This window comes from Trematomus bernacchii, unplaced genomic scaffold (genome assembly GCF_902827165.1).
Source record: "Trematomus bernacchii unplaced genomic scaffold, fTreBer1.1, whole genome shotgun sequence".
Lineage (NCBI taxonomy): Eukaryota > Metazoa > Chordata > Actinopteri > Perciformes > Nototheniidae > Trematomus > Trematomus bernacchii.
Genome location: NW_022987966.1, coordinates 732,744 through 760,716, shown reverse-complemented (window position 1 = coordinate 760,716; position 27,973 = coordinate 732,744). Strand labels below are relative to the sequence as shown.

The following is a 27,973-nucleotide window of genomic DNA, read 5'->3' as shown; positions in this document are numbered from 1 at the left end:
GAGAACTTTTAAATGCTTAAAAGTCTCTTAAAGGTCTATTTTTGACTGGTTTACAGTTACAACTTTAAAAACCTTCAATCAAAATCTTAATGCCACCATGATTAAAACCCAGAGCTGATGCAAATCAGATGCTAATTTATGTTGAGGCTTTACTTTAAAATGTAAGCTGTACGATTTATTTAGACTACCAAATAATACATACTTATATACACATTATATTCCTTAGCTCTACATTTTATTGTCAATGAAATCATTAAGTTAACATTTTTGCAAGATCTATGTTAATATTGAACTTTTGCATAATGAATCCAGTGCACAATGGCCATTTGATTTGCACCACTACAGTATATTGAGAACAAAGAGCAGACATGAAAAGCGAGAGCGGGCAGAAGAGTTAGAGAACGCAACACCACCACAGAGGATGTCACGGTGTGCTGAGAGCTAGGAGAGAGATTGTGAACAGCTTCAGCATTTCTAGAGGAAATGACAGTGATGAGCCACTTGCAGCTCTTGTAATGCATTGATCTTGTAACAGCTGGGGAGACTGAGCTGCCTGAGAAAGAGGTGTATCAATAGTTAATGGTGAGGAAGAAGAGGAGAAGAAGCAAAGGGGCTGGTCTCCAAGCTTATCGCTGTGCATGTTGACCCAGCGGCTGATGTAGAGAACATGTGCACAGGTGCAGTCCCACAGGTTACCTGACAGATGAACAGAGCTTAGGTTTCCCAAAGGCCCCAAAGTCCCATTCTCCATTGCGCTGAGCTGGTTGGACTTCAAACTCAATCTCTGGAGGTTTGTAAGTCCTTGAAATACATCAGGCTGCAGGCGATCCAGCTTGTTTCCATCCAAGTTGAGTTCTGTTAGTTTCGAAAGTCGGGCGAAGAGCTGAAGGTGTAAACTCTCCAGGCTGTTGTTCTTTAGCTGAAGCTTGCGGAGAAGGTGGAGGGGATAGAAGGTGTTATACGGGATGTCATGGAGCTGATTGAAGCTCAACCCGAGCTCTTTAAGGCATGTCAACCCTACAAAGTCATCAGGAGAAAGCTCTGAGATACTGTTATTGTCCAGATCCAGAGTTATAAGGTTTGTTAGATTCATGAACAGGCTTGTAGGAAAGTCTCCAATGTGGTTGGCATCTAGATGTAACTCTTTTAAACTGATAAGGTCTCTGAACTGGTCTGGGTGTAGAGAGGTGAGATGGTTGCGAGAGAGCTTCAGTAAATGTAGTCTTCTTAAACCGTGGAAGACTGAGTGATGTATGGACCTGATGTGGTTGTCATCGAGGTGTATCTCCTTGATGACCCTCGTCTTGTGGAAAAGGCCTTTGGGAAGGTGCCTCAGGGCGTTGTTGTCCAAGTCCAGGTTCTGCAGTGATTTGAGCTTCTTGAACAGAGCAGGGTGGAGCTCCAGGATGCAGTTCTTTGAAAGCTGTAACTCTTTGAGTCTGGACAACGAATGAAATACCCCATCTGGAATGGCAGAGATCTGATTGCTCTCCAGCTGCAGTTCTTTGAGGTTTTTCAGGTTACTGAATATGTCAAGAGGAAGAGATGTCAGTCTGTTACCATACAAATCAAGTATCTCAAGGCCTATCAGGTCATTGAAGACTTTTGAGGGCAGAGAATCTATGAGGTTGCGACTGAGGTCCAGCTCACTCAGCATGGTCAGGCCTCTCAGCGATCCCTCAGACAGAGAGGTCAGCATGTTGCCACTCAGGTCCAGGTGTTGGAGACCTGTCGCTCCTCTAAATGTGCCCTCACCAATACTTGTGATTCTGTTACTGGACAGATCAAGCTTTTCTAACACAGCAGAGTTTTTGAACACACCTTGCTCTAAGTTGGATACATTATTATGGCTTAGGTTGAGGTCAGTTAGGTTGAAGGCACCTTCCAATACCCCAACCTGTAACTTTTGAATCTGGTTGAATTTCATATCCAGCGTCTCTAGTTGAGCTAATCCAAGGAGGAATCCGGTCGGTATATGTCCGATCTTGTTCCGACTCAGGTCAAGTAAGGTAAGAACGGGGCAATTTAGGAACTGATCCGAGTTCAGAAGCCACAGGTTATTGTTGGGTAGGAAGAGCTTAGAGAGCTTGGTCATGTTGGGCCAAACTGGGTTTAGGAATAGGAAGGACTCCATCTGATTCATAGTCAGATCCAGGACCTACATAATATCCAGGAAGAAGAGAAGACTCGTGAGTTTTTATGTTTCATTTAAAATACATGTTTATATATTTATCATATAAAATAAACTTGTATTTTTTTGTTATGTAGGATGATACATCACAATAGAAAAATTAAAAGGTACATTTTAGTTATTGCATATTTTGTTTATAAAAATATGTCCTGGGTTACTGGGGGTTATGAGCCAGAGTATTTCATGTCAGGAACATTTCCTGTAGTCTCTGTTGGCTTTCTGGCAACCTGTACCATCCCAGAAATAGTCAGGCAACAAACTGTTGGTTTAACACTTTGGAGATTTTACTAATTTAATAAAGTAGATTTTGCGTGTTAATAAGTGCATTTTTGGTGTGTCCATAAGCAGATTTTGTTTCTGTTGGACAGCCCCAGGAAACATATCTTAGCTCCCAGGCTTTGTGCTAAGCTAAGCCCTGCTGTTTGTAGCTTCATATTAAACGTACACATACAATATGAAAGTATATGTTCATCTAACCAGGGGCAAGAAAATGAATTTCTTAAAATGTTCGACTATCTCTTGAAAGCATGGAAAACATTAACTTACAGTTGAATTAATGTCCAATAATAAGTTCAGAAATATTGTCTGCTTAAGTTACTTGATGTTAGCTATACTTGTTCATGTTAAACCACCAGTATGGTTCTTCAATAAAGGTTTTATTCATCAAGTCTTGCTACAGGTTATCACTACTGTACAGACACATGAAGACATGGGAAAGTTATTTTCAAAACCAAAAACCACAAAGTACACTTTCAGGCTGCTCTGTGTTTCGTACCTGCAGCTCCTCCAGCCCATGTCTGGGTATTTCCTGTATGTTGTTGTAGGAGACGTACAGCTTCTCTGTGCTCTCTGGCAGCTCAGGTATCTGGTGCAGGCCTATGTCCTGACACATGATGGTGGTCAGGTTGTGGAGACATTGGCAGACAGGGGGGCAGAGGTCAGACGCCAACACCCAGAGGCTCAGAGAGGCCAGCGTCATGGCTGCCAGCATGGTGGCTCAGGCTGAAACCAAATGTAAAACATGGAGAGTTAAAACTTTACAACTCTGTTTATAAACCCAAACAATGATTACATCTTGGTACTTAGACTGACTTTTAATGTGTTATTAATGTTGTGTCTCTGTGTTATTGTTTCTGTGAGCTTGATTTTATTTTCACTTTTATTTTATTTTGTAAAGCGTCTTTGACCTAAAAAGAGCTTAATTAATAAAGTATATTGCTATTACTGGTTTTTAGGTAAATTATACCAATATATGTTTTTCTGGATCTCCAGGAGTAATCTCTGCTACAATATATTTGATGAATAGATTGTGTTTTACATTGTTGTTTGTTGTATTCCTTTAACCATCATCATTTGCTTTGAAATGAATCACCCTGATCAAAATTATGAAAGCTCTATTCAGTAAATACGTTTCTAAGCACTACTCTTGCTTTGTTATACAATTGTAATTGTACTTGAATCAAAACTCACCACTGATGAGAAGGCAGAGCTTGTAGTGTTTTGTTGCAGATATACTGTCGTACTAAATGATCCTGTCACTGTGTAAGAATGGTTTATCCGTAGCAGAGGAAGGTGTGCTTATGAAAGGACCTTTCTGAGAAGAGCGACAAAACACACATGTCACTTCACGTTGCACACTGACAAACCACATCAGACAGTCTGTCAATAGAAGGCTTCTTCCGGAAAGATCAAGAGTAGGCTGGTCCTCAATAGCAACAAGAAGAGAACTACATTCTACATATTTATTTTATCAATAAAAGTCTACTTACTATGGTATGATCTTGCTTGAAGTGAATATATCTGCACTTTCCTTGTTGTTCGGAGTTTGATTCTTTATGGTTTTTGCACTTATTGTAAGTCGCTTTGGATAAAAGCTTCAGCTAAATGATATGTAGTGTAATGTAATGTAATGTCTTCCCAAGGGGCCTTCAGTGCCATACTCCATCCATCCAGCAGAGGGCCTCAGACGGTTTCTTTCACCAGATCCTCTCATCCACATCCTCACCTGTTCCCACTTCCTCTCATCAGCCCTGCAGAATATCACAGGGCCCTTTCCTCTCATCCCCTCCCAGACTTTAAATTGTTGTTATGTCTGCTTTCCAGCCACCTTTTCCTGTAACCTACATTTACCTGTGCCTGTACCTGTACCTGTGCCTGTGCCTGTGCCTGTGCCTGTGCCTGTGCCTGTACCTGTGCCTGTGCCTGTGCCTGTGCCTGTGCCTGTGCCTGTGCCTGTGCCTGTGCCTGTACCTGTGCCTGTACCTGTACCTGTGCCTGTGCCTGTGCCTGTGCCTGTGCCTGTGCCTGTGCCTGTGCCTGTACTTGTACCTGTGCCTGTGCCTGTGCCTGTACCTGTACCTGTACCTGTGCCTGTGCCTGTGCCTGTGCCTGTACCTGTGCCTGTGCCTGTGCCTGTGCCTGTGCCTGTGCCTGTGCCTGTGCCTGTACCTGTGCCTGTGCCTGTGCCTGTGCCTGTACATTTTCATGTGGCAGATGAACACACAAAATACTCAGAAAAATATAACAAGATAATACACATAAGTCATAAATAATGCAATCAGCGTTTATCAGTTTCTTTTTGCCGGTATTTTCTTCCATACATTATTTTATACAAGTGGTGTTGGAAATTGAGATCATCACTTCTTTAACAGGTGGTTTAAGGGTCAATTACTGGCTTTAGTGTAAAAGTTAGGCTACTGTTGTGTTAGGGTGGTGGTGAAGTGTGTAGTTGTGATGCTTACACTCAAAAAGCTGGGGAATACATAATGTCAACAATGTGAGGACCTGTGTTGGTAGGAAGTGGGTATTAAAGTACACAAATATGTGTGTTTTTTTGTTGATGTGATTGGGGTCAACATGAGACATTGTTGGATCAATCCCTGCTGACGTGCTCAGATCAGCACAAATCACTAACTACACACACACACACACACACACACACACACACACACACACACACACACACACACACACACACACACACACACACACACACACACACACACACACACACACACACACACACACACACACACATACTGTTGGGGAAATATTTCCCAAGGCCCATAACTTTGACCCAGTGTATCAGTTCATACTGTCCTGACTGAGCACACGCACCTGTTACCTTGGCTGCTGTGCTCTCAGTGCTTTGTCTCCCTGTTCCTGCCTGTTGGCGTCAGCTGATAGAGGTGTTATGATTCTATCTTGTTATGCACAATGTTGATTATTCTCTCAGAACTAGCTAAATACACGGGTCTGGGGTAGAGTTCTTCAGAATTGATTGTGGCATCTCAACCGTGTGGTCAGATCGTGGCCCGTGACATGTCTTGTGAATTCTCCGGCCGAAGCTCCAAATAAACCGTCAGTGTTTGCCATCAAAGCTCCTGTTTCCAATTGCTTCAGAAATTTCCTCCACAAATACAAATGTAGAAAGCAACAGAAACCGACTCACCCCTCCTCCCTCTTTCCATAGCCCATTAGATGTATTGACAATTCCACATGTTGTGTTTTTTCCCTCTAATAGGTTTATACTCAGCTGACCGGGCAGTGGTGATAATGATGCTGCTGTTCTCTGTAACACAGTGTTCAGAACAGGCTCTGCAATCCATGGAAATATGGACTGCTGCTCCGGTTGTTCTTTCCAGCATCGATTATTTTGCCATCTCAGCAGCAGCTCTCTGCTCTCCGCTCTCTTTCTGCCTGAGTTCTCTGAGGCTGACAGTGAATCTGACGCTCTGTGGCTCACCTGCTTGTTCCGGTATCAGCATCTCAGGCTGCTGGGGGTCCAGGTCACTCAAGGTCTAATCCATCACTGGGAACTAGGGGAAGGATGAGGCCCTGGGTCCGCTCCAACAGGTCCCGATCGGTCCAGGTAAGATTATCACTTGGGATTTAGTCGTGAAAAATATACAAGTCACAAATATAGTAACTTTAAAGGGCTCTTCTCTCTCCATCTGTTATGAAAGTGAGAGGGAGGGTGAGCCATGTGGAAATTTGCAAAAGTAAACAGGGACAGAAAGATATATTAGACTGTCCTCTGCATAGAATTTGTTTTACTTGGTTTCATAAATACACATTGTTTCCAAGATGTGGCCATCCGTGCATGTAGAATTTTATTTATTACAATAAGCAAAAGATAATCAAATATATGGGCTTGGCGGAATTGAAAACCCCCACTCTGATTTTTTAAATTGCTAATAAATCAATATGATAATAGAATGCATGTTTTGTCATTTGTGCTATTGGTAAATGTAGAGGGTGGTTCACATGTTACTGTCAAATACACTGTACATTTAATAGTAATACAATTATATTTTCTGGGATTGGGTGCAATAAATAGGTCTTTCAATAAGGTGATAGCTTTTTAAAAGTATATAACCCCATTTTCAGTTCTAGAGATCCTTTCGTTCAAGGACACTTACGCAGAGACATGACTTGATTACATGTAGAGTTCATTCCTCATCAATTCCACACATGGGCCATTTCAATAACTGCCAAGTCACCTTGTCCTTCAGGAGTGCTGTTTTAATTGTGCCCCAAATTGATATCACCTCAGTCCTATCTTTTTTTAAATGTGTTATTCGCAACAAATGGAATCAAGAGCTGTACTGTCAATGTTCCCAACTGTGGGGAATTGACAAATTGATGAATCTGCGGAAATTGCCGAAGGGGGAAAACAAAGTGCAGTGTCGATGTAGGTTTCACAGTTGTATTTATAATATGATGCTCTTGAAAAGTTACAAAATAAGGGGTGCATATTTAGTTACATTAAAATATACATTAGATGTTAAAAAAAAGCAGATTTCAGAATCAGGATTAGAAATCCTTTATTTGTCCCGCAACAGGGAAATGTACATGATTACAACAGGTTTTCTTTTTTAAAAGGGCTAAGTATTGGCCCGTTATTAATAACACATTAAGTCAAAAACAAAACCAGAACACCAGATATGTACTCTATGGAAAAGAAAGTAGCGGTATATTTATATATTTTTGACCATATTGAATTAAAGAGCAATCGGAAACAATGCCAATTGTAAATAAACTGAGAGAAAAATACATAAATAAACGTGAAATTGCAGGAGGGTATATTGCACTTATATAATAATGATAATAATAATAATAGTAATAACACATGTCATTTATATAGCGCTTTTCCTGGTGCTCAAAGCGCTTAAAAGTATACACTTGCATGTATATTGCACACACAAGACACATTTCTCACATTTGGAGGAGCCTTGACTTCTTTTTAACCATAATGATGTATTTGAATCAGAATGAGGTAAATGGCCATATCGGTTTTCACATTCAAGGAATGTTCCTTGGTATTTTGATACAAAACAATAAACATAGTAAGAGAAATGATCATAGATGGGGAACATTAAAACATATATAACATGTCTAACTGACACCTGTGTCTCTAGAAAGAATTTTGGCCACTAGGTGGCGATAATGATAAAGAAATATAAATTGAGTAGCTTTCCACAGAAACACAAAAGAGAAAAGTACTACAAAACTCCAGAATCCTACGTATAAAATATAAACGTTAACAATAAAAATATAATATATATATATATATATATATATATCTATAAAATATCCGGGAAATGTATAATAATAATCATCATCATCATCAAAGTAATAATCATAATGATGTTTTTAAACATTTATTAAACTTATTTTAGCCACCACGAGGCGATCATGATAAAGAAAAAGTAAAGAAAATAGGAGTTTGGTGGTTTTCCACGAGGTCAAATTGAAGATACTTTGTCATGAAATGGAAAGACGACCTTTGTTGCCTTTATGTTTGTATAAAACTCTGGAGTGTCAGTAAATAATGACTTTAACTCATGCTTAAACTCACACACGAAATCCGAAAGCCGAAAGTCTGATTTAATAATGGGTACGTGAAGGCAGCATGAGCGATAGAGGGGGAGAGGAGAGAAAGGCGCGTGTGTGTGCGCGTGCGCGGACAGCGACGCAGCAGCCCTGCCTTTCATTACCGCTGACGTCCATCTCCCTCCCTCTTTCTCTCACACTGGGTTTTTCGGGAGGCGAAGGGGGGGTTCCGTTTTCTATGGTCTTCGCTCAAAAACACATATTTCCGGGGATACATATCTGCGTGTTCAGCTGCTCAACCGCGCGACTTTGAATTCACCGCTGAAGCAGTTGGAGCCAAACCGAATGAGAGGTGCTAAGGGCGGACTGAGCTGAGAAGAAGAGCCAGAGACTGACTGGAAGGCTTCACATCCGCCGCTTTCTTTCAGGTCAACCGCAATCGGTTTCCCCAGGCTCCGTACATCTCCTGCTTCTCGAAATGTGTTCTCAGACGGTTCCTGCTTCTGTTTCCGTGACTATTCCTCCATGGGAGCCGCCGTTTTGACGTTTGTCACCCTGAAAAATATTCACTAGCCAACAGGAAAACAGAAACTCCCCCTTTTTTTCTCAACTCAACCCGCGGTGGTCGCACAGAGCCCACTGTTGTTTCTCTTCTTTTTTTAAAACCCTCATCAGTTGCATCGATGGTCGAGTTTTATTCGCCTTTCACAACAACACCGATGCAGCTGGAAGTAAACCGATTACCACCGGGATTCTTTTATTAACGAGCCAGCCAGTGTCCACCGAAATGGTCCGATAACGCCTGGGAAGGTTGGGGGAAAGTGTGAAGCTAAGAAGGGGTTCAGTCTGGGCTGTGATTTCTTCAGATGAGGCTAGCTTGGTACCAACCACAACACACAGTCATGAGGTGGATGTAGATTTTTTGTACGCATCAATTAAAGCTGGATCACTGTCTTGGTGATCTGTGCTGCCTTCACGGACTATGACAATGAGGATTGTATGAGGCTGTTTTCTTCTGGAGTGACTGACAACCAGGATAATCTGAGGTGTGTTTTTAACCCAGTGTGAACACAATCCTACAGCCCACTTATTTATTTTCTCTTGGACGAAGAGGCGCACTCAGGGACGAACATGTCTTTACGCACGGCACTGCCTGGGAAAGATCGGAACCCGGACCATGTAAGTAGATTATTAAAAACACAGAGCGTCTATTTGTCACCTTCAGTAGCAGGGACAACTAGTAGGTGTTACCGTGCTTTTGAAGACAATTATTGTAATAACTCCCTCTAACCCCCGGCCCTGAGATTAGTCTAGCATGTGCAGAGAGCAGCTGCAATAAAGAGAGGCGACACAGACGCGCTAATCTCCCCTAGCTCATTTGGGACCGGTTGCAATTGGACACACAGGATGGGGATGGAGAACATGTGTAGGAGGGGGGGGGGGGTGCGTTGGACTGGGTGTGAGTTACATTGATCACACACAAAATGCACATGTTAAATTAGTTGGTAGCCTTAAAGAAACCTTATTGTCACCTTATCCACCGGTGTCCTCAGTGCGCATGTTTTTCTTCCACCAGCTGATCAATAATTGATGCATTTGATGCAAGGCCACCCAGCTCTCTCCCCACCCAGCCTGCCCTGCACCCACCCCTCCTCTTCTCTGACTACCCACCACCTTACTCCCAGCTCTTCACCTTGTCTTCCTCTCTCCACCCTGTCTGGTCTGTGCAGTTTCTTCTTTAAGGAAGCTGTCTGAAAGGCAGCAGTGGGTAGCACAATATTGCAAAATGTGCTGTGTCAGGCTTGCCTGCATTGTGGTGTTCTTCTGTCTGTGGCAGTGTCTGGGTTTTGGGAAGGCAGGACTTTGAGGGGAAAAGCTTTTTTAATCATTTCTCAGGATGTATTTTATCAGGATTTCTTGTAAACATGTACGCTTCACTTTAATATCCCCTCACCACATTTTGACATCAGTAGTGCAGCCACACACAGAACCCCCCCACCTTTCATCTCAAGGGCACCTAGCTTACACCAACGAACAGCAGCCTGAATATCACTCACTCCTTTAGGGTTGAAAGCCTTCACAAATAGCTACTTCTGTTGTAGCTAACAATAGAAGTGTATACAAAGGATATGATATGCACTATCCGATTTTTAAATAATGTTAGGATATTGTACCGGTGTCTTATGTGTCGTAAATGACCGGCATCAGTAGTGCTGATTCACAGTTAGCTGGTTTCCACATTGACATTTTTTACCAGACACAAGTACTTTGGATTTACAGCATATTTTGGGTGGGACAATCAAACCGAAAGACTGATATAGATTGAATATCATTTCCTGTCCTGGCTGCAGGCTGTAATGTAATTTTTCTAAATGGAAACCATACGCAAAGATTAAGCATTTACTGTCATTTTGAGCCCAGTTGTGCCATGGGAGAGACGCTGCCACCTTTCCTCACTGACCTGTCATGTGATTTTCACCGTGCTCCTGACTCACTAACTGTCAGGTGTTTATTGCCTCTAGCCTGCATCTAGTACCTAGTAACACTCATAGAGATGGCAGAATCCAGGAGGTACTATGATCTTTTTATATGAACACGTTGTGGATGGTTTGGAAAGTTTATGTCAGCCAACACCCAAATGTAGGACTCCGAACCATGATGCTGCATTAAGATTGAGCCATTTATTCCTATACAAATCTAAGTAAAGACCGTCATGACAATAGGAACTTAACTTTACAGTCACTTAATACCTTATAATATATTTTCAAATTATGATCAGGGTTTTTAGCCTCCTGGTGTTTAGTGGTTTATGTGGGATGGCTCTAGAGCAGTATAGCAATAATTGTGCCTATTAAATGCTTGATGCTTTGCCATGATGCTGTCAAAAGTTTGCTCGTGATTGAGTAATGTTCTCGTGTAAAACAGAACTCTTCCTTTGTATGCTGATAAATCCCTGGAATAATCCTCAGATGAAGCTACTACATCAGTGCTACTGCTGTTGTGACATCAGTAGTTTTGAGGTTGTTCTCTTCACAGAACAGGTCATATTAAGATGCCCCTTTATTATAGTGCATTGTAGCCAAACTGGTCAAGAAGACTTTTTTTTTAAGCATTGCTGGGAATAAACGATGTGCCTGTGAGCCTGATCGCAGAATGATTGCTGTGCTCACTCAGTCACAAGCCACTCTTGTTAGCAACCTCACCATGGCAACAAGGGGTCATACATATTATCCCTTCCTTACCCACTCTTGTCCATTTCAACAAACACACATGCACAGTCATTTACTTTCACATTTAAAGTCATGCCCAGTATTTTAGTTTACTCTCTATTTTTCTACTCTATGAACTATCCGGATTTCTGGCAATTCAAGTAAATGCTAGTTCAAAGTAATGATTCACCCACATAATGACCATTTGTATATCGATTAATCACTACTTGTTACCAAGAATTCTTGAAGAAAAATAAAAAAACTCTTGATCCATTGAAGATATAGGGCACTGCACTTAACTGCAACAAAGATAATCAAAATGTCCGTTTACAAACTCTTCAATCATTTATCGAGTCCTTTAAAGGGGACCTATCATGCAAAATGCACTTTTTGATGTCTTTTATACATAAATATGTGTCCCCGGTGTGTCGGGGAACTCATGCAGCGTCAGAAAATAAAACCCTCTCTCTTTTTCCTCCGTACCCAAATCTCTAAAACGGGGGTACAACGGAGCTGATCCAGATTTGCGTCCGATATGACGTAATATCGGAAATGTGGACCCACGGCACTATCACAAAGTTGCTATCGGAAACAATACGAGCAGAGCGTCTCACCTGGCTGCGAGCAGAGCGTCTCACCTGGCTGCGAGCAGAGCGTCTCACATGGCAGTTCTTTTACTCATCCGCCTCACGGGGCGTGGAAAGGAGGTTTTTGCACCGAGGGCGTTCTCCGCGTTCGGGCTGGGGCCTGCTTCTGCCTGTCTTGTACTGCTGTAGTGGAGGCCTGATTCCACCTGTACTGTGCTGCTGTGGTGAGGAGGATTTGCCCCGGGGACATCGCGGAGAGACCGGAGCGGCTCGACGTTCGGGCTTGGGGCCTGCTTTCCAGCTGTCCTGTTTCTGCTGTAGCGGAGGCTTGCTTCCACCTGTCGTGTGCTGGGGAGGATTTTTGCCCCGGGGACATCGTGGGGAGACCAGAGCGCCTCCACGTTTCGGGCTGGGGCCTGCTTTCGCCTATCCTGTGCTGCTGTGCTGAGGAGGTTTTGCCCCAAAAACATCACGGATGCTGTGCTGGTCTGGGAAAATGGCCCTCATCGTGTATTTAGACACAATTAACACTTATAGTTTCATGTCTTGTTACATAAGAATAGATCATATTTGTTAAGTGTTATTATGGGAGAATTACTATTCTTGTGGCATTACTGCCTTATAAGGCCCATATTGAGCAGAGCATATTAAGACCCAAACTCATGTACAACAACTTCCTTACTTGCAATAAATAAGCACTAATTAGAGGGTTATTGAGGAAAAACTCTCAACTAATGGCTTATAGAATATGGCCATGTAGAATAAGGCATTTAATAAGTGTTTTATAATGACTAATAAAGAGCCAATATACTGCTAATATGCACGTTAATTAACAACTAGTTGATGGTTAATTTGTGTACCTTAATATAAAGTGTTACCAAAACCTTACTATTTTAAACACTTCAAAAAAGTTCTTACAAACATGAAAACATTTTGGTTCGTTTTTTTATTTTTTTTATGTTAAATTCCTTACTTTTTGCATGTTTTTGTGTATAATAGTGCTTAAAACCCATAGATTTCACCAGAAAGACAAAATAGGAGTTAATAGAAGTGCTGTACACGGCACGTATAATGTTTTTTCTTAGCATATACTGTGTTTTGCATGTAACACAGAAAGTGAATGTAGTTGTTTCATAACCTCCTGCAGAACTAAGACCATCATAAACACTGTCACACAACTCGACCCGAGATATTTCTCCTCCTGTTGCTTTGTCATCTTCTGAGAACATTATCACCATGTTGTAAATCAATCATACAGTAGCAAACAGACAGCCAGAGCCTTCACACCCAGACCCACACTCTGCATGTTGGAACTCTCTGTTCCCACCACTGCCTCTCTTCTGTTGTTCAGCCTCTCTCCTGTCACTTCACTTCTGACTCCATCAAGTCCTGGCACCCAAAGTCAAAGAAACCCAGAGCCAATGACAGACGCACCATCTGGTCCAGGCAGCATCCAAGTCCTCCATGTTCCTCACCGTTCTCCCTTAGGACGCGACAAAGGGAGCAACTTTTTGTACTTTACAAACATTACTTTAAGCCTCTTAACTTTTGAGTTATTAATGTATCCCCTCTGTAACATTTAACAACAGTTTATGACAGAGTTCAAGTTACAATTGCATGCATCAAAAAGTTACCATTGGTCAAATGCAGTAAACATTCAAAATGCCATCATCATCATCATCATCACAAGAAGCCAATAGCTGGTGTTCGTATTTTACTCCTAATGATGGGATCACATGCTTTTCTATTGGTTAAGCAAACATTTTATCTTTCTGGTTCATCAACTGGTACTAGTAGTACTAGTAATAGTTTTGAATTCACTGGACAAAATCATGGATATAATGTTCAAACAAGGCTTCTTTAACTTAATTAAACATTATCCATTTTTAACAAGTTACAGAACCTTTTGTACATGGAATCATATACATTAAGTGCAATCTAAACGATCTACTTTTACTTGAGAAGTGACATTGTCTGTGTCCAAATTAAATCTTTGCGCTGTACTTGCAATGGATGTTGTGGTTTTCCACGGGCCTTGTTAATAGCCGCGTTCACACCAAGTACTTTGCCGTACTCAGTGCCAGCACTCAGTGCCCCGGCACTTATGACCCCAGGGCATTTAGTACAGATCGCGCTCACACCGGAATAAATTCCCTGAGGGAAGATTACGCAAATGAGCCGCTGACGTCACTTCGTCTTCTTCTGCTTTGGGTTTACTGGCAGGCCGCAAACAACTTCACGGCGTATACTGTCACCCGGAGTCCCCGGCCGGAAGTCCCCGGAGTTGGGGACTGGCTTCAGTAGAAGCTGCTGGGACTCCCAGCAGCTTCTACTGAAGCCTTCCGAGTAAATCGCCAGAACACCGACACCTCCTCATCTCCACCGCTCCCATGTTTTATTTTGTGTTGCCATAAGTTAGTCTCTCTGCGTTTGTGCGCTGGGCTAATGCTAATGCTAATAATGCTAATGCGAGGATAATAAAATGGCGGCTCTACAAAACATTTCAGAGTTGTACGGGGCGTGGTTTGCAATTCGCCCAGCCAATCAGAACTGGGGCACTTTTTTCCCCAGGAAAGTACCATCTCTCAGCAGGCACTAAAAATGGGGTTAAAAGTTCCCGGGATTAAGTGCTCTTTTTGGTGTGAACGTGACATAAGGGGTACTAACGGAACTAAACGCGAAAAGTACTCCGGTGTGAACGCGGCTATTATCTTTCATATAATGTATCTCTCCCTTTAGCTCTTTGTGACCTCTGACAACTGTTGGTCTTACAATTACTTTGCTCATGTTTGTCTGTTGTTGTTGCAAAATACTGACATTAATCAACTTGAGATCTGCTTCTGGGAATGTGTCGGCATTAACGTTAATTCATTCTACCTAACCTGCTGAACCTGCATCGGCTATAGACCTGCACATGTTTGCATTTAAACTTTAGTTGTGTTCTTTTCTCAGTCAGATGTTGGTTTACTGCCAAAGATGAAGTGAAATACGAGTTTGTCTGTCTTGTTGTACTTGTGTTGTGTATTTCCGAGGCTCAAGTGCTTCCAAGATTAGAGAAACATGGAAAATAAGTTTAACTTAGAGGACATTTAGTCACTTACTTAAAGTTCTATGAGCTGGTAGGGGGGTTCAGAGCTGTACATTTAGTCAGCGAGGGTTCCTCGAGGTTGGAAACAGTATGTCTGTACTTATTGTATTGTATTGTAGTTATGTACACTGGGAATAGAAAAACAGTTTTGCTTAGGGCCGGTTATGAACTTGCATCAGTGTGTGAGAGAGGTAGAGAGAAAAGGACGTCATGTAGGTGGCTGAGTGCGAGTTTGCACATGTTCAACTGTGTGTTCTTAGAAAAATAAATCCAGCATGTTCATCTGTGTGACCCCGCGGGGCAGATCAGGGCTTTTGTGTTCCTTGAACAAGTGAAAGATTCATGACATCGCTGCCGTGACATGTTTCCCCAAATAAGCGCTCACCTCTAATGCCCCATACAACAGCATTGTTTCAAATAAAAATACACAAAACACAATGATAAACAGCTCCAGGGTTTCAATCATGTAGCTCGCTTAGGCCAACTGATCCATGTGTGATCAGTGTAACATGAGGCAGGAGTGCATTAAATACCCTGTATTAGGCCAGCTGTATTGTGTTCCGAGTTACAGGTAGCCCTAGTAGCAGATAGGTGGGCCAGTTGCAAGGACATTTCCAACTTTAATCCCTGGAAAGGTGATTCAGGTACCTTCTGTTTAGCCTCAACAGCAACTTCCCATGCCCATGAGCCAGGCGCTTTTCTCCGAGGAGCCCTGCTGATACTTGTCAGGATGAAAGTGTGAAAGTGTGGATGTAAAGCAGGGCAGTGCTGGGAAAAGAGCTTAAGAGATTTAGCAGACCTTCCTGTAAAAGGCTTGGTTAATAGCACACGGTGGCAGGTTTATAAAAGAAATGTAAGTTTTAGGTTCCCTGTTTAGACTAGTCTTACTTGCTTGAATACCATCTTACCTTATAGGTCTGTCGTGTTTGAGCACAACACTTTTCCTAGCGGTTTTCCATCACCCAATGCATCCACTGCCCTCATCTTCCTCAGTGTGTGTGTGTAGAGAAAGTTGGAGTTTCTGTACGGGGCCCTTTTTTTAAAACCTGTGCACTCTGATCAAGTTCCTAGTTCTGTATTTATACCAAATGGTATTAAACACATTGCTGGCTCTGCATCAGAGGGCATTGAGATTAATCAAAAAATTGTTTATTCAACTTAATTATAAAAATCTGCCCTCTGATATTGCTTAATGTGACTCTTGGCAAGACTATTTTCTGTAAAAAATCTGTTCGCATAACATCTTGTTATTGTAATGTGTGTTTGTTAAGTTTATTAGTTAAATTAATTGAACACAAATGTAACTGCCATGGCTCATTGTAGGCACACAATATTTTTCCCGCCAGCTATTATGTCATTCTAGTTAAGACGTTAGTCAGCCATGGTGCTGAACAGGTGGCGTTTTCTGGAGATCGGGCTACCGTGTGAAGAATGACACTGTTCACACACACACAAGCACAGACACACTACACAGACTAACACAGACCCCTGCAGACAAATGCATAATTGCACAGATACACACAATTACAGAAAGGATCCGGCTGAGCAGAGAGGACACTCAGAGGCTGGCACCCGGAGCACACAGTCGCTCCGTTGTGTTGGTGTGTAACGGGGCTCGGCTGCTGTCGGTTTCTCAGGTGTCGGCTTACCGTCCTCCGTGCCGCTCCTCAGGCCTCAGCTGCTGCCGCTCACCCATGCACATTCAATGTCCACTCTTAAAGGTGGGGTAGGTAAGTTTGAGAAACCGGCTCGAGATACACTTTTTGTTATATTCCATGGAATGCTCTTAACATCCCGATAGCAATGAATATCTTAAGTGCTTTGACAAAAAATCCATACAAAAAATGTCATCTGTGGAAGCCGTAGTACTGTAAAAAGCACGAGCAATCATTTTAGCCGGCCCGGCTAAAATAACTGGATGGCCTACCTGCCTGTCAGCCTTCCATCTGTGCACAAACTTATCTCGTGCCCTCATTGGTCATGTGCACGTTCGTGTGTGTTGGAGGAGGGGCTCTGTAAGGAAGTGGCAGATTTTTTCCGGTTGTGTATTTTCAAATTCTAGCGCACTCGAGCCGGTTTCTCAAACGTACCTACCCTACCTTTAAGTGTGTTTGCCTCTTTAGTGTTAATATCTTGTCAGGGCTACAGCTCCATGTATTTTGAATGATTTATACCTTTATTTTAATGGCCACGTCAGCCGTTCTCTCATGAAAATGTCCAGAATCAGGTCTGGACATTGTCCTTTCACATATATATCGACAACAGGAAATGTTCAGAAGCTTTCTCACGTACTCAGTGTACCCACCTTGGTTTATGGAAGTGGTGGTGCCACTTTAGAGCGTACAGAGCAACGATTTGTAAAGAGAACTGGATACAACATTGTCCTTTATTGTTTTATGTTTCATGTGGAACCTATATGCTGCAGGTCTCCCTTGAAAAAGAGATCTATGATCTCAATGGGACCAATCTGGTTAAATAAAGGTTTTAAATGAAATGAAATGAAATGAACATTGGGGGGAGGGCCCGTTCATTCCTATGGAAGTTACTCAGTGGTGCACAAAGCCAAAATTGGACTGATTGGAGGTACAAAAAGTACCTGGATCACTCGGGCCTTGGACCCATATAGCATGAGCACTTGAGTTTCCCTTATGCCCCGCCTCTGATCTGCCATTCACAGCTCAGTCAAAGAAATGCAAAGTGAAAATAACTCTGGATTCGGCTTTTAGAACATTTCAAGACGTCTCTTTCCCAATGTAAGTCGATCGGTAAAGGTATTCTTTGGCCCAATGACTTCACTGACAGACACAGTAGTTGTACCACAGTTTGACCGCTACGAAAATGTGCTTTAACGCCCGGCGCACTTCCTGGGGCTTGGTGCAGTCTAATGTGCCTACACTGCTGCCAAAGAGCCAGTTTGTTAATTGGTCATAAACCACTCTCTTGCTGATCCTTTTTAACTTGCTTGACGATTTCTGCCCTTTTTTAGTTCTAGAATCTCGTCGTTTCTGTTTTCGAGTAAATGACCTCTTTCTCTCTTGGATGTTTGTTTCCCTCCAGTTTACACCAAGGCACATGGAAACGTCATCAACATGCTCACTGTGTATTTTCCAGGCAGTGAGCCGCTCTTTTCAGTAATGTCTGTTAGGTCTGAAAGATCTAAACATTTGCGTTCTCACTTACAGCTCCTCTGGGTTTTGTCTACATCATTTTAGGGATGCTTTTTGAAAAGGGCTCATGTTTCTGCAACACCTTCTTTTTCCATTATGCAACCTACTTGTTTTTCATTCCTATCACATAAATAGTAGAGTGAAGTAACAATATGGTACATGCGTATCATCAGTTTGTTGCTGAGTCACTTGTGGTTTACTTCATGTTGCATGTTGTTCAGCTGTATGTGATAAAGACAGTATCATGAGATCTGTGTGTGTTTGTGTCTTTTTAACCAGAGGACATGTCTCATTAGATACAGCTGTCACGGTTTCTCTCCATTAGCTTCCGACAGAAGCTCTGCAACCAAACAAAGTCCTGTAATAGCTGTTAGCAGAGACGCTGTGACCTGCTCACTCTCACAACACAGCATTTCCTATTTGAGTTGTCCTTCAGGGTTAAGCAGACATTTTTGCCTTTCAAATGTGTAATGGCAGAGATGGTAGTACGTAGTAATTGCTGACGCCTGCTGTGTCATGACTTCCTCTTGCAGTCACTTTTGACACACTGTAATCTTAAGCCAACACTTCCTGGAAAACAGTCTTTGTTGACTTTTTACATTTTAGTTTCAAACCAACAAGAGACCTTTTTAAAATACTAGTTTTTGAACTAAAATATCTACCATGTCAACCACTTATTTAGACTATAATTTCTAGTCTACGAAGCAAAACCAGCCATTATACTTAATTTAGTGGGAATGCTGATACAGCATTCCAACTACTTGTTCTTCTACGGACAAATTCTTTATTCTTATTCCGCCGGGTTATTTTGCCGCTCTTCTGCTCCCACATTCCACATCGCAGAAACTCCATTCAAACATCAAAACGTTCAGCTCGGTCGGGAATCGATGGCTATTACTTTTCTCATTCATAACTTTCATAATTCCCGAGATATATCCCATAATTCATCAAATTTTTAACATGGAAGTCAATGGAGAAACTCTTCAGACTTGAAAAATCTTCATGCGACTTCAACCCTTCATACTTTCACTCAGAAACCTCATTCCAACTTTAAAATGTTACACATCTTTCTGACATTATTCGTGTTACACAGCTTTTAAATCAGATTCATACTTTTAGAGATATTAAACATTGTTCAGACCTTGGTAAAGAGGCCTTCTTCAGATTTTAACATTAGTGTGTATTGCGCAGCTCGTTAAGGCTGAGAGTGCGTGATGTCACAGGTAGAGTGGAGGAGATCTTGAAATTCGCCTTCATATATATTTTTTTAAACCTGCCATAATTCCTAAACCCTACACTCCTTGGACATCATTTTTCATGACAAACGTAGGAAAACATCTCTTAGCTTGAAAATTTAAAAAAATGAAGCAAAAATATTAAAGAAAATGCCTCTTGAGGGAATGAAGTGACAAAAACATTCAACATGTCTCCATTAAGAACCATTGTAAATTCAGCGTGATTTTTCCTCACAGCAGCAGCCGCACACCTAATCTGCCAAAAAGGCCACATTATTGACCCGAAAGTACACACAAAGCACACTTCAGACGCTCAGGGTCCTTGACATGCTTCACGCGTTGAAATTTCACCGATATCTGTTACGGTTCTTCAACAAAACGTTCACATGTAAGAGGTTTATCCCTCATTCAGATCAATGGAAAGGCTCCCCTCTCACTGATTACTGCACATCACCATGGAAACATTTGATCTCTGGGCTCAAGCACAGGTGTTTCATAACGTCATTAGCTCAAACATAAACACCTGTGTGTTGGAGATAGACATGATGTCATAACTCCAACGGACATGCTCAGAACGCCACCAAACATCACATGATGGTTAACACTGTGGCCCTGAATAGCTCTACATCAAATCTGATGTTACGTAATGTGGTGTTACGTAATGTGGTGTTACTATGGCAACACATCCCTCGCCATAAAACACGATGTCGCTGTAACCCCAATCTTCACTTGTATATCACTGGTCCATGCCTCAACAGCTCTACGCCAAATCTGAGATCTCACCATATGCCGTTTCCATGGCAACGCATCCCTCGCCAAAAAATACAATGTTGCTATAACTCCTATGAAAATGGTCCAAAAGTGCTCAAACTTCACATGTGTGCTAACAGTCCAGCCGTGAAGACATCTACGGGACAGTTTTGAGATTTCTTCAGATGCCGTTGCCTTGGCAACATAATGCTCGCTATGAAACACGGTTTTCTCATAACTTCAGTGAAAATGCTCCAAACGTACAAGCCTTTGTACTTTCTTTTCTTCTCTCATCACACATTCAAGCCCCCAGTGTTCATGTATCATTTCAATCTTAATTCTTCACTTTCTTCTTACACATTACATTTCAGCATAGCAGTTCAGCGTCAGCTTTTCAGCATAAAGCATTCCCACTAGCAATTTCTTCAGGAATTGCATTCTCTAGTTTGAGATGATATTAATAAGCAGGTCTCTTTTAACAAAGAAAAGCTTGTTTTGGCCTCACTTTTTAGGCACAAATTTATTTATTTTATTGAGATATTTTAGACTTTGCATCACAAGACTGCAAGCTGGGTGAATGTTAGGAAGGGCAGAGGTGGGAAGGTGCTGGAGTATAATTCACTACAATGTGAAATTAATGTGATTTTTTAATCCACTTATTGGGCAAAGTGAGCGACAAGTGACTATAAAATCAGCACTACTAATCCTCACTTGCATCTTATCAGTGGCTACTGCTTGTCTGATTCAGTTATGTTGAGAAATCTCTGCAAGCAAAATTATGGTTTCAAAGTATTTTATTTGTGTAGTTTTAGCCAAAATTGGATGTTATAGAAAAAGGTGAAAAAACTCTTTAACTGATCCCATTTTACGGAGAGACTTTCCTGTTCAGCCATACCTCTATAGTGTATGGTTTCGGTGGACACAGTCCCTGTGACGCATTAGTACAGATATCATGGGTGCGCTCACTTTGTATTATCTGCAAAGAAAGTGCTGGGATAAATAGGCTTAACTCTCGGCTTGTTCACAACCTGTCTGTTCATCTCACTGCATGTTTCTTATTCCATCAGTCTTCATTTTAGGAATGTGGGCTGGATGTCGTCATGCAGATATTCAGTTGAGTAGGGTGTTATCATTACCAGTAGAAATAATTGCCAAAACTATGAAGATAACAGTCGTTTTCCTACATCTAATTTATAGTTTTGTGCAACTTTGGAAAGAAAACCCTGTAGTTTTTGAGACGTTTGTAACTCAGTGCATGCAGTGACAGCAGCTTTATGGAGCAGTACATTACAGAGAGAGAAAGCGATGTCTCGCCAAGGAGTGACTCAGCGCTTTAATCCGCTGCTGTGGATCCAACCTGAATAAATCTGACCAGCGCTCAGCCTGCTCTGATGATCTCTCAGTGAATGATATGCTGAGTAATGTGGCAGATCTCCAGAGACAAGTGTGTGTCGGCACTGTCCATACTGAGGCATCAAGTTACACTTTTAATGCTGGAGCCAGATTGTGTCAGACTGTATGAGGGAGGCCATCTTTAACCGATAAATTGGGGTAGTGTCCTCAGCTTTGATTCTTCTGACTCATGTTGGCAATTATTTTAAGTAACTCACCATGTCAGATGGCAGAAGTTAAGAAAATCACACTTTTTATTTATACTCCAAGATGTAGGTCAATAGACTCAACAAAGTAAGCATTTTGTTGCCATTCATTCATTTATTATGCCTACATCTGATAGTGTATTAATACAATAAAAAGTGAAGTAATTGAAGGATGTTAAATAACTTTCATTACATCCTTGGAGAAAGCACATTTTCATGATGCATTAAGCCTTATTGAGGAAAGTATCTACATGAGATCAATATCTAAAAAGTGACTCCCACCGTGATGATTTTTATGTTGTTACATGGACTGACTTATTTTCTGGCATTGGAAAAGTTTCCTTCCCCGAGGGCTCTAGCAACCCATTCCAAAACTATGAAAACTATTCAGAAATGCAAACCTCGCAAGTGTAATGAGGGATGAGCTTTTTTACCTTTTAATATTTGGCAGGTAAAACACAAGAGCCTGCCCTGGGGGAATACAGAGTACATTTCAGTGAAAGGAGCCTTCCAGCCCAAGGGTCTGACTCACAGTCTAATGGTTATCTGTAGGAATCTGAATGAGTCCGACTGAAGCTGAAGAATGTCAGCTGCTGCGTTGCTGTAGTTGTCCCCACATTTTCTTTAATTAAAAATAGAAGCAACATCAGTAGGAACAGTTAGGGAACATTAGGGATGGGTTGTTGATTTATTAACAATTAATATTGTTTAAATGGTGCATATGAAAGCTCATTGCTCACAGTGTAAAATCATTTGATTTTGCTTTATGCAACAGTATCCCATTGGCACTCCCTCCAAAAGAAAGTCGAAAATATTTTCCTTTTGTTATTCTTCTAAATCATCATGTGTTCCGGCCCACACTCTCACCACTCTTCACTTTCTGTTTTTAAAAGAGTAGAAAGATCTAAAGAATTAGTCATGAAATAATATCCTCTGCAAATGATTATTTCCTGTGATAAAAGGTCCTGTAAAAAAAGTAGACATGATTGTGGTGACAGGGCAACAGTGAGACTGTTATCGTGTGAGTGCTAAAATGTTTGAAGAGGTTCTCTGATTGGATTTGTATTTTGAATTTGTGAAGTGGCCAGAAATAAATATTCAAATAGTATATGTAAAGAATACTGTGAGTTTGTTTGTGGTCAAACCTGAAGCTAATCTTAGATCTCCACAAATTCCCTCAGCCCTTACCATGAGGTGTCCGAGTGATGATGGTGGTGAATAAGAACATTTGTGTTTTATTTCCTATTGTGTTCCCTTGATGGATTCTGGCTAGTATTTGTTGCAGATTCATTGTATTAAATATTTCAATAAACTTAGTACGACGGATTTTTTGCTTTAGAAACTAATTCACATCACTGAAAACTTTCATCCATTCATTCTCATAGCATCTCCTATGTGAAAATAAATAGTTCCAGATCACAGGAACGCTGAGAGCCCAGCAGGCCTCAGAGAATCAGCCTGTCTGTCACTGACACTCTCTGGCAGCTCCTCTTCCTCGCGGGGCTGCCGAGTGTCACAGCGCAACATGTGACACTCGGGCTGTCAGTGCTGGGACATATCTGTCTCCAAGACAGGAAGTGACGCAGGTTAGGTTCATGCAACATCCTGCTGCTCTTGACACAAACTCCTGATGGATGACTGACATCTGAGGAGTTCATACAGGGATAGTGAGTTAGGTTCAGCAGAGAGAGAAAAGAAGGATCTGGTGTGTGGGTTGACAAAGCCATTCGTCAGCTATATTTGGCTCTATTCAATATAGTGTAGAGAGTTTAGTAGCTGACATTAAAGAAAGTGGGGCGGAAATGATAGTCAGATTCAAACTGTGGATGCTGTGATTGCATGAGAGGCATTACACAGAAACTATTATTGCAGATCATGACCCAATTCAGTATAGATGCATCATCTGATGGTCCTTTAATAAAGACCACCGATCAAACTATATCCAAGCTAAAATAGGCTGATAAATATCAGTTGCTGATTCATCAAAGCACTATTAAACATTGTTATCCTGATATTAAGCCCTAAATAGCCCGTAGCCCCAATGGTGTAAACTCTCCAGTTAAGGCCGTTTCAATATTACTTCACACAACATTTCATTCAGCAACGTACAATAATAACATTATAAAATTGATAGAGTAAGTGCATGTGTACTCCAAACTACTTTTTTGTTGGATCTCTTTTGCTGTTTATCCTTTTCAACGTACTAATTTACACCAGAAATAGACCTTTGATTATGCTTTAACTGCTCTGGGACATGGTAATAAATCAAACCGCCTGACATCCATGGTTAGCTGTTATGAACCACATTCTACAGCGCGGTTCCTTTTTGTTTTTGAGTATTAGGAAATGGCAAATGACAACACGTTAGCATAAACCATACAGATGTGTTTTGTAATCATGACGTCAACATGTTAACTGATCCCTCTCCATTCATCACGTTGTTATTGTCAACAGCGTTATCTCTCTGTTGTGTTGTGGAGACGGTGTGTGATAGAGGAGGTGTGCCAGCCTGAGGCCTCAAGGGCCGCAGCTGCTTCAGAGAGGAAGAGGAAACTGGACTGTGTGTGTGTGTGTGTGTGTGTGTGTGTGTGTGTGTGTGTGTGTGTGTGTGTGTGTGTGTTGTGGTGTGTGTGTGTGTGTGTGTGTGTGTGTGTGTGTGTGTGTGTGTGTGTGTGTGTGTGTGTGTGTGTGTGTGTGTGTGTGTGTGTGTGTGTGTGTGTGTGTGTGTGTGTGTGTGTGTGTGTGTGTGTGTGTGTGTGTGTGTGTGTGTGTGTGTGTGTGTGTGTGTGTGTGTGTGTGTGTGTGTGTGTGTTAGCATGGAGGTGGGCTCAAGGTTGCGCCATCCCTCTGCTGGAGACCAACGTCACACATCCTGTCTTTACTCAATAGCTCATACACACAATTACTCACCAGTACAGTAGGGCGGGGTCCATTGTCTGAAACATGTTTGTGTTTGTCACACTACGAGGCTTGACGTTGCAGATGTCTGCCCCCCCCCTTCCTATCTTCATTAAGAACCACGATGACGGAACAAAGAAGAAACAGCTAAAGACATTTGCATGCAGAGATATTTATGAGTGTATTTGCAGAGTAAGCAATAATTCCTGCATTACAACTAAGAAAAGGAGAAACACGACTGTGATATATTACTTTGGCCTACGAATGATCACCTATGGCAGAGAAGAAGCATGTAAAGAACCAAAAACCAGGCACTGGGAGGCCGTTGTTTTTTCTTCAAACTGTAAAATATATTAGTTTCAGCTTATGAAGTCATAACTTTGAAGAACAAAAGATGCAGAGCAGAATTCGGCACATTCAAAGCCGAAGACCTGCATCACAACTTAATTGAATTTCCATTCACATGCATTGTTATTCAGCCGCACGCCCACACAGATCAGCACAGAGATAAGAGCTGCTGTACTGTAGAGAGCTGAGGGAATGCCAAACATGCAATCATGCATTCCATCACATATTTCACTTACTGTAATTCTTTTGTACTAATTCTCATGACGTAAAGATCATACTCATGATATCTCTGTTATGTGTCTCGCGACTACACTTTTCCTTATTAAGGCTTCCCTGTAGATCACCTGTTGGAGCAGAGCCCATGTACTAAGTCTTAAGTCCTTACTGCAGTCCTTACTCTCTTTAGCTTGTTGGTTAAATATATATATATATATTTTTTGCTCACTGATCATTATCAACACCCTGCAGACATTTCATGCCATCATCTAATCTAATCAGAAACGGTTTATCTGCATGTAAGGTGAATATGTTCTTACATTTTGACATATGGGGAAGTATTTTCTATTATTGTGTACATCTAACAGGGTGCGTACGGGTGCTGGAAATCCTTGAAAATGCTTGAAATTGTATGAGGTGTTTTCAAGGTTTGAAAAGTGCTTGAATTTTGGGAATGGTGCTTGAATTTGGGATAAAGTGCTTGAAATTGTAAATGCTTTACTTCGCTTTTTAGATTAAAAGAAAATAAAGAAGTCGGAGCGCGCTTAATTGCTTTGCTTTTACATAAAACAGCTCCGCTCCGGCCTTCCCGCGCAATGCGCGTGACCGGCAAGTGTTTTTGTTACGTGTGTGACCTGGGCATTCTGATGAGAGTGATAGATGACAGTATGCCAGGAGGTTGCCGTTTCAACGAGCGTTGGCTAGCAGAAGACAAATACAAGCCATGGCTAAGACGAGGGTCAAGCGAAGCCCAAGAGTAGCCTCCTGCAAAGTGTGCAACAATAACGATGCGAGAGTCTGCGCTGACGAGGCACACACCACACGAAAGGTACGCTGTAGTAGAACATTTTAGATTAGGCTATCGTTGCATGTAAAATACATGACACTTTTCTCTGTGCGCGGCAAAACAAGCTCGCCAAAATGGCTTCACTAGTCTGGCAGTATTTTAAGTGTCCGAAAAAGACAATAAAATAGCGGTATGCAATGTCTGTGTGAAGCAGAAATCCTGCAGCTCCACCCGCTGTGACGGACCGGTGAGCGGAGCAGAACACACATTAAGAGTTAGACCTAACACACTTAGCTATTTGATCTACCTCTGGAACAAGCTAAACTAGTTATACATATATTTATTCTTCACTGTCGGGTCGTTCATTACTGGATCAGTGAGCTGCAGGAGATACTGACGGGCTGTCAGTAGAGGGGGAGAGAGGAAAAGAGAGCGGTATCGGCCGATACTGATTCCGGCGATCGGCTCCAAAATTGGCGATCGGAGCATCCCTAATAATTGTATATGATATGTTTTATAATGATTGATCATGAAAGTGTTCTCAAAGCTGGTAAAGGTGCAGCTAGTTTGAATGACTTTGTATACTGCAGAGTAGCTTGTGAATTTACTCCAGGTGGAACTAAAGTCTGATTTAACACTTGATTATATTTCACATCATTCATCCACATCTGTAAAGTAACTAAAGGTATTAAATACATGTAGTGGAGTCAAAGTACACCATTTACCTCTGACTTGTGTTTACTGCCAACCTAAAAGTACCTCAAAAATAGTAATCAATAATATATTGAAAAGTTATTTGGCTGATTGTTTTATATTGGCTCAGCCAGGTGATATGGGATGCCCAGTCTACGTACAGATGGGTCACTCAATATTAAACTTAGTTTTCTTTTCTAACATTTTTAATTTGTCATCCTCATGTAGAATGCTATTATGAAACACACATTTGGTTGTTTATAGCATAAAGAACATCTGATTTAATGTGAGGTAGGGAAATAATCATTTGAGTATAAGTATGTGTATATAAATATGTAATTTATAACAGCTGTAAGATGCTAGAAAAGCTTGAAAATGCACCTTGAAAATGCTTGAAAAGTGCTTGAATTTGACTTTGGAAAAGGTGTAAGAACCCTGATCTAAGTTAATGAGTAGACTTAATGATAACAGAAAAACCTCTCACTATCAAGCGGCATTCACATGATAAGCGACATATCGTCTCTGCATTGGCTTTGCCGGTGTGTTTCCATGGCTAGGTGTCAGCGCTTCCCTCATTGCCGCTCACGTCTTGAAATTGACGCAGGGCGTTGCACGAAAGGTTCAAATGATTTCAACTTTGACCTAGTAGTTACCCCTGACCTTTCGACACGCAACCAATGATATGATAGCTCTATGTAGCGGACAAGCTAGCTGGGGATGTAACCATAGAAACAAAAATATACTAGCTATTTTCATTGCAAGGCTCTGCAACCAACCTTGCGGTGAGCAAAGAGCAAATTGCTTATCATGTGAATGCAATGTTAGGCAATATCATTCAACAGCAACACAAACTGCAGCCTCCAAAATAAAGTCAACATTTTTCGAAAGCAGTTTCCACCAATAATTGCACACGATGACCTTCATGACTGTAGGATATGTTGCAGTGTTGATGTTTCATCTGCATTAGCTTTAGTTAGGAGTGGCTAATGAACTGGCAACAGATTATTGTTGACATAACATACAAAATAGAATATCTCCAGATTTGATCTGTGGACACTTGAAGTTTAAAAAACAACCTTGGTTTAATCTGTTTCAGTTTTCTTTGTAATATGTTTTTTTCTAAGAATAATTTAAAAGATTGAAGAATCTCTATGTTGTTTTAGGAATGCTTCCTCTTTTAGATGAAGTTGACACTTGATGAAAAGGGAGGTGTGTTTTGTTTTTAGAAACCGTGTAACCTTGTTAAAGATGTGATGAAACGATGATAATGCTGCTGTTGTTGAAAGGTTGATGTTTTCTGTGTTTTTAGGAGCCACGACAAACACATTCACACGTTGTTTTGTTGTTGAGAGGACGTCAGGCTGTCATTCC

The 27,973-nt window shown here is 41.4% G+C and overlaps 2 protein-coding genes across 5 annotated transcripts in view; one reads left to right on the top strand and one right to left on the bottom strand.

Moving 5' to 3' along the window:
* Positions 1-47: 47 nt before the first annotated feature.
* On the bottom strand, positions 48-3,758 carry si:dkey-182i3.11 (insulin-like growth factor-binding protein complex acid labile subunit). Its single transcript, XM_034115869.1, has 3 exons — positions 3,662-3,758; positions 2,967-3,193; positions 48-2,158 (listed from the first exon to the last, which is right to left on the bottom strand). The coding sequence occupies exons 2-3, from the start codon at positions 3,180-3,182 to the stop codon at positions 425-427; spliced, it is 1,950 nt and encodes a 649-aa protein (XP_033971760.1). The 5' UTR covers positions 3,183-3,193; positions 3,662-3,758; the 3' UTR covers positions 48-424.
* Positions 3,759-8,174: 4,416 nt separating this feature from the next.
* The window catches only part of mark4 (microtubule affinity regulating kinase 4), a 62,121-nt gene continuing 42,322 nt past the window's right edge, over positions 8,175-27,973 (top strand). For 2 of the 4 annotated variants that reach the window (XR_004554761.1, XM_034115866.1), the window contains exon 1: positions 8,177-9,205. Coding sequence is in view for 3 of the 4 variants with exons in the window: in XM_034115866.1 (XP_033971757.1) it covers positions 9,158-9,205 (48 nt within the window). In the remaining variant the exon portion in view is untranslated. Of the gene's footprint in view, positions 9,206-27,973 lie in introns of all 4 variants that reach the window. The other 2 variants (XM_034115868.1, XM_034115867.1) reach the window with 2 other exon arrangements.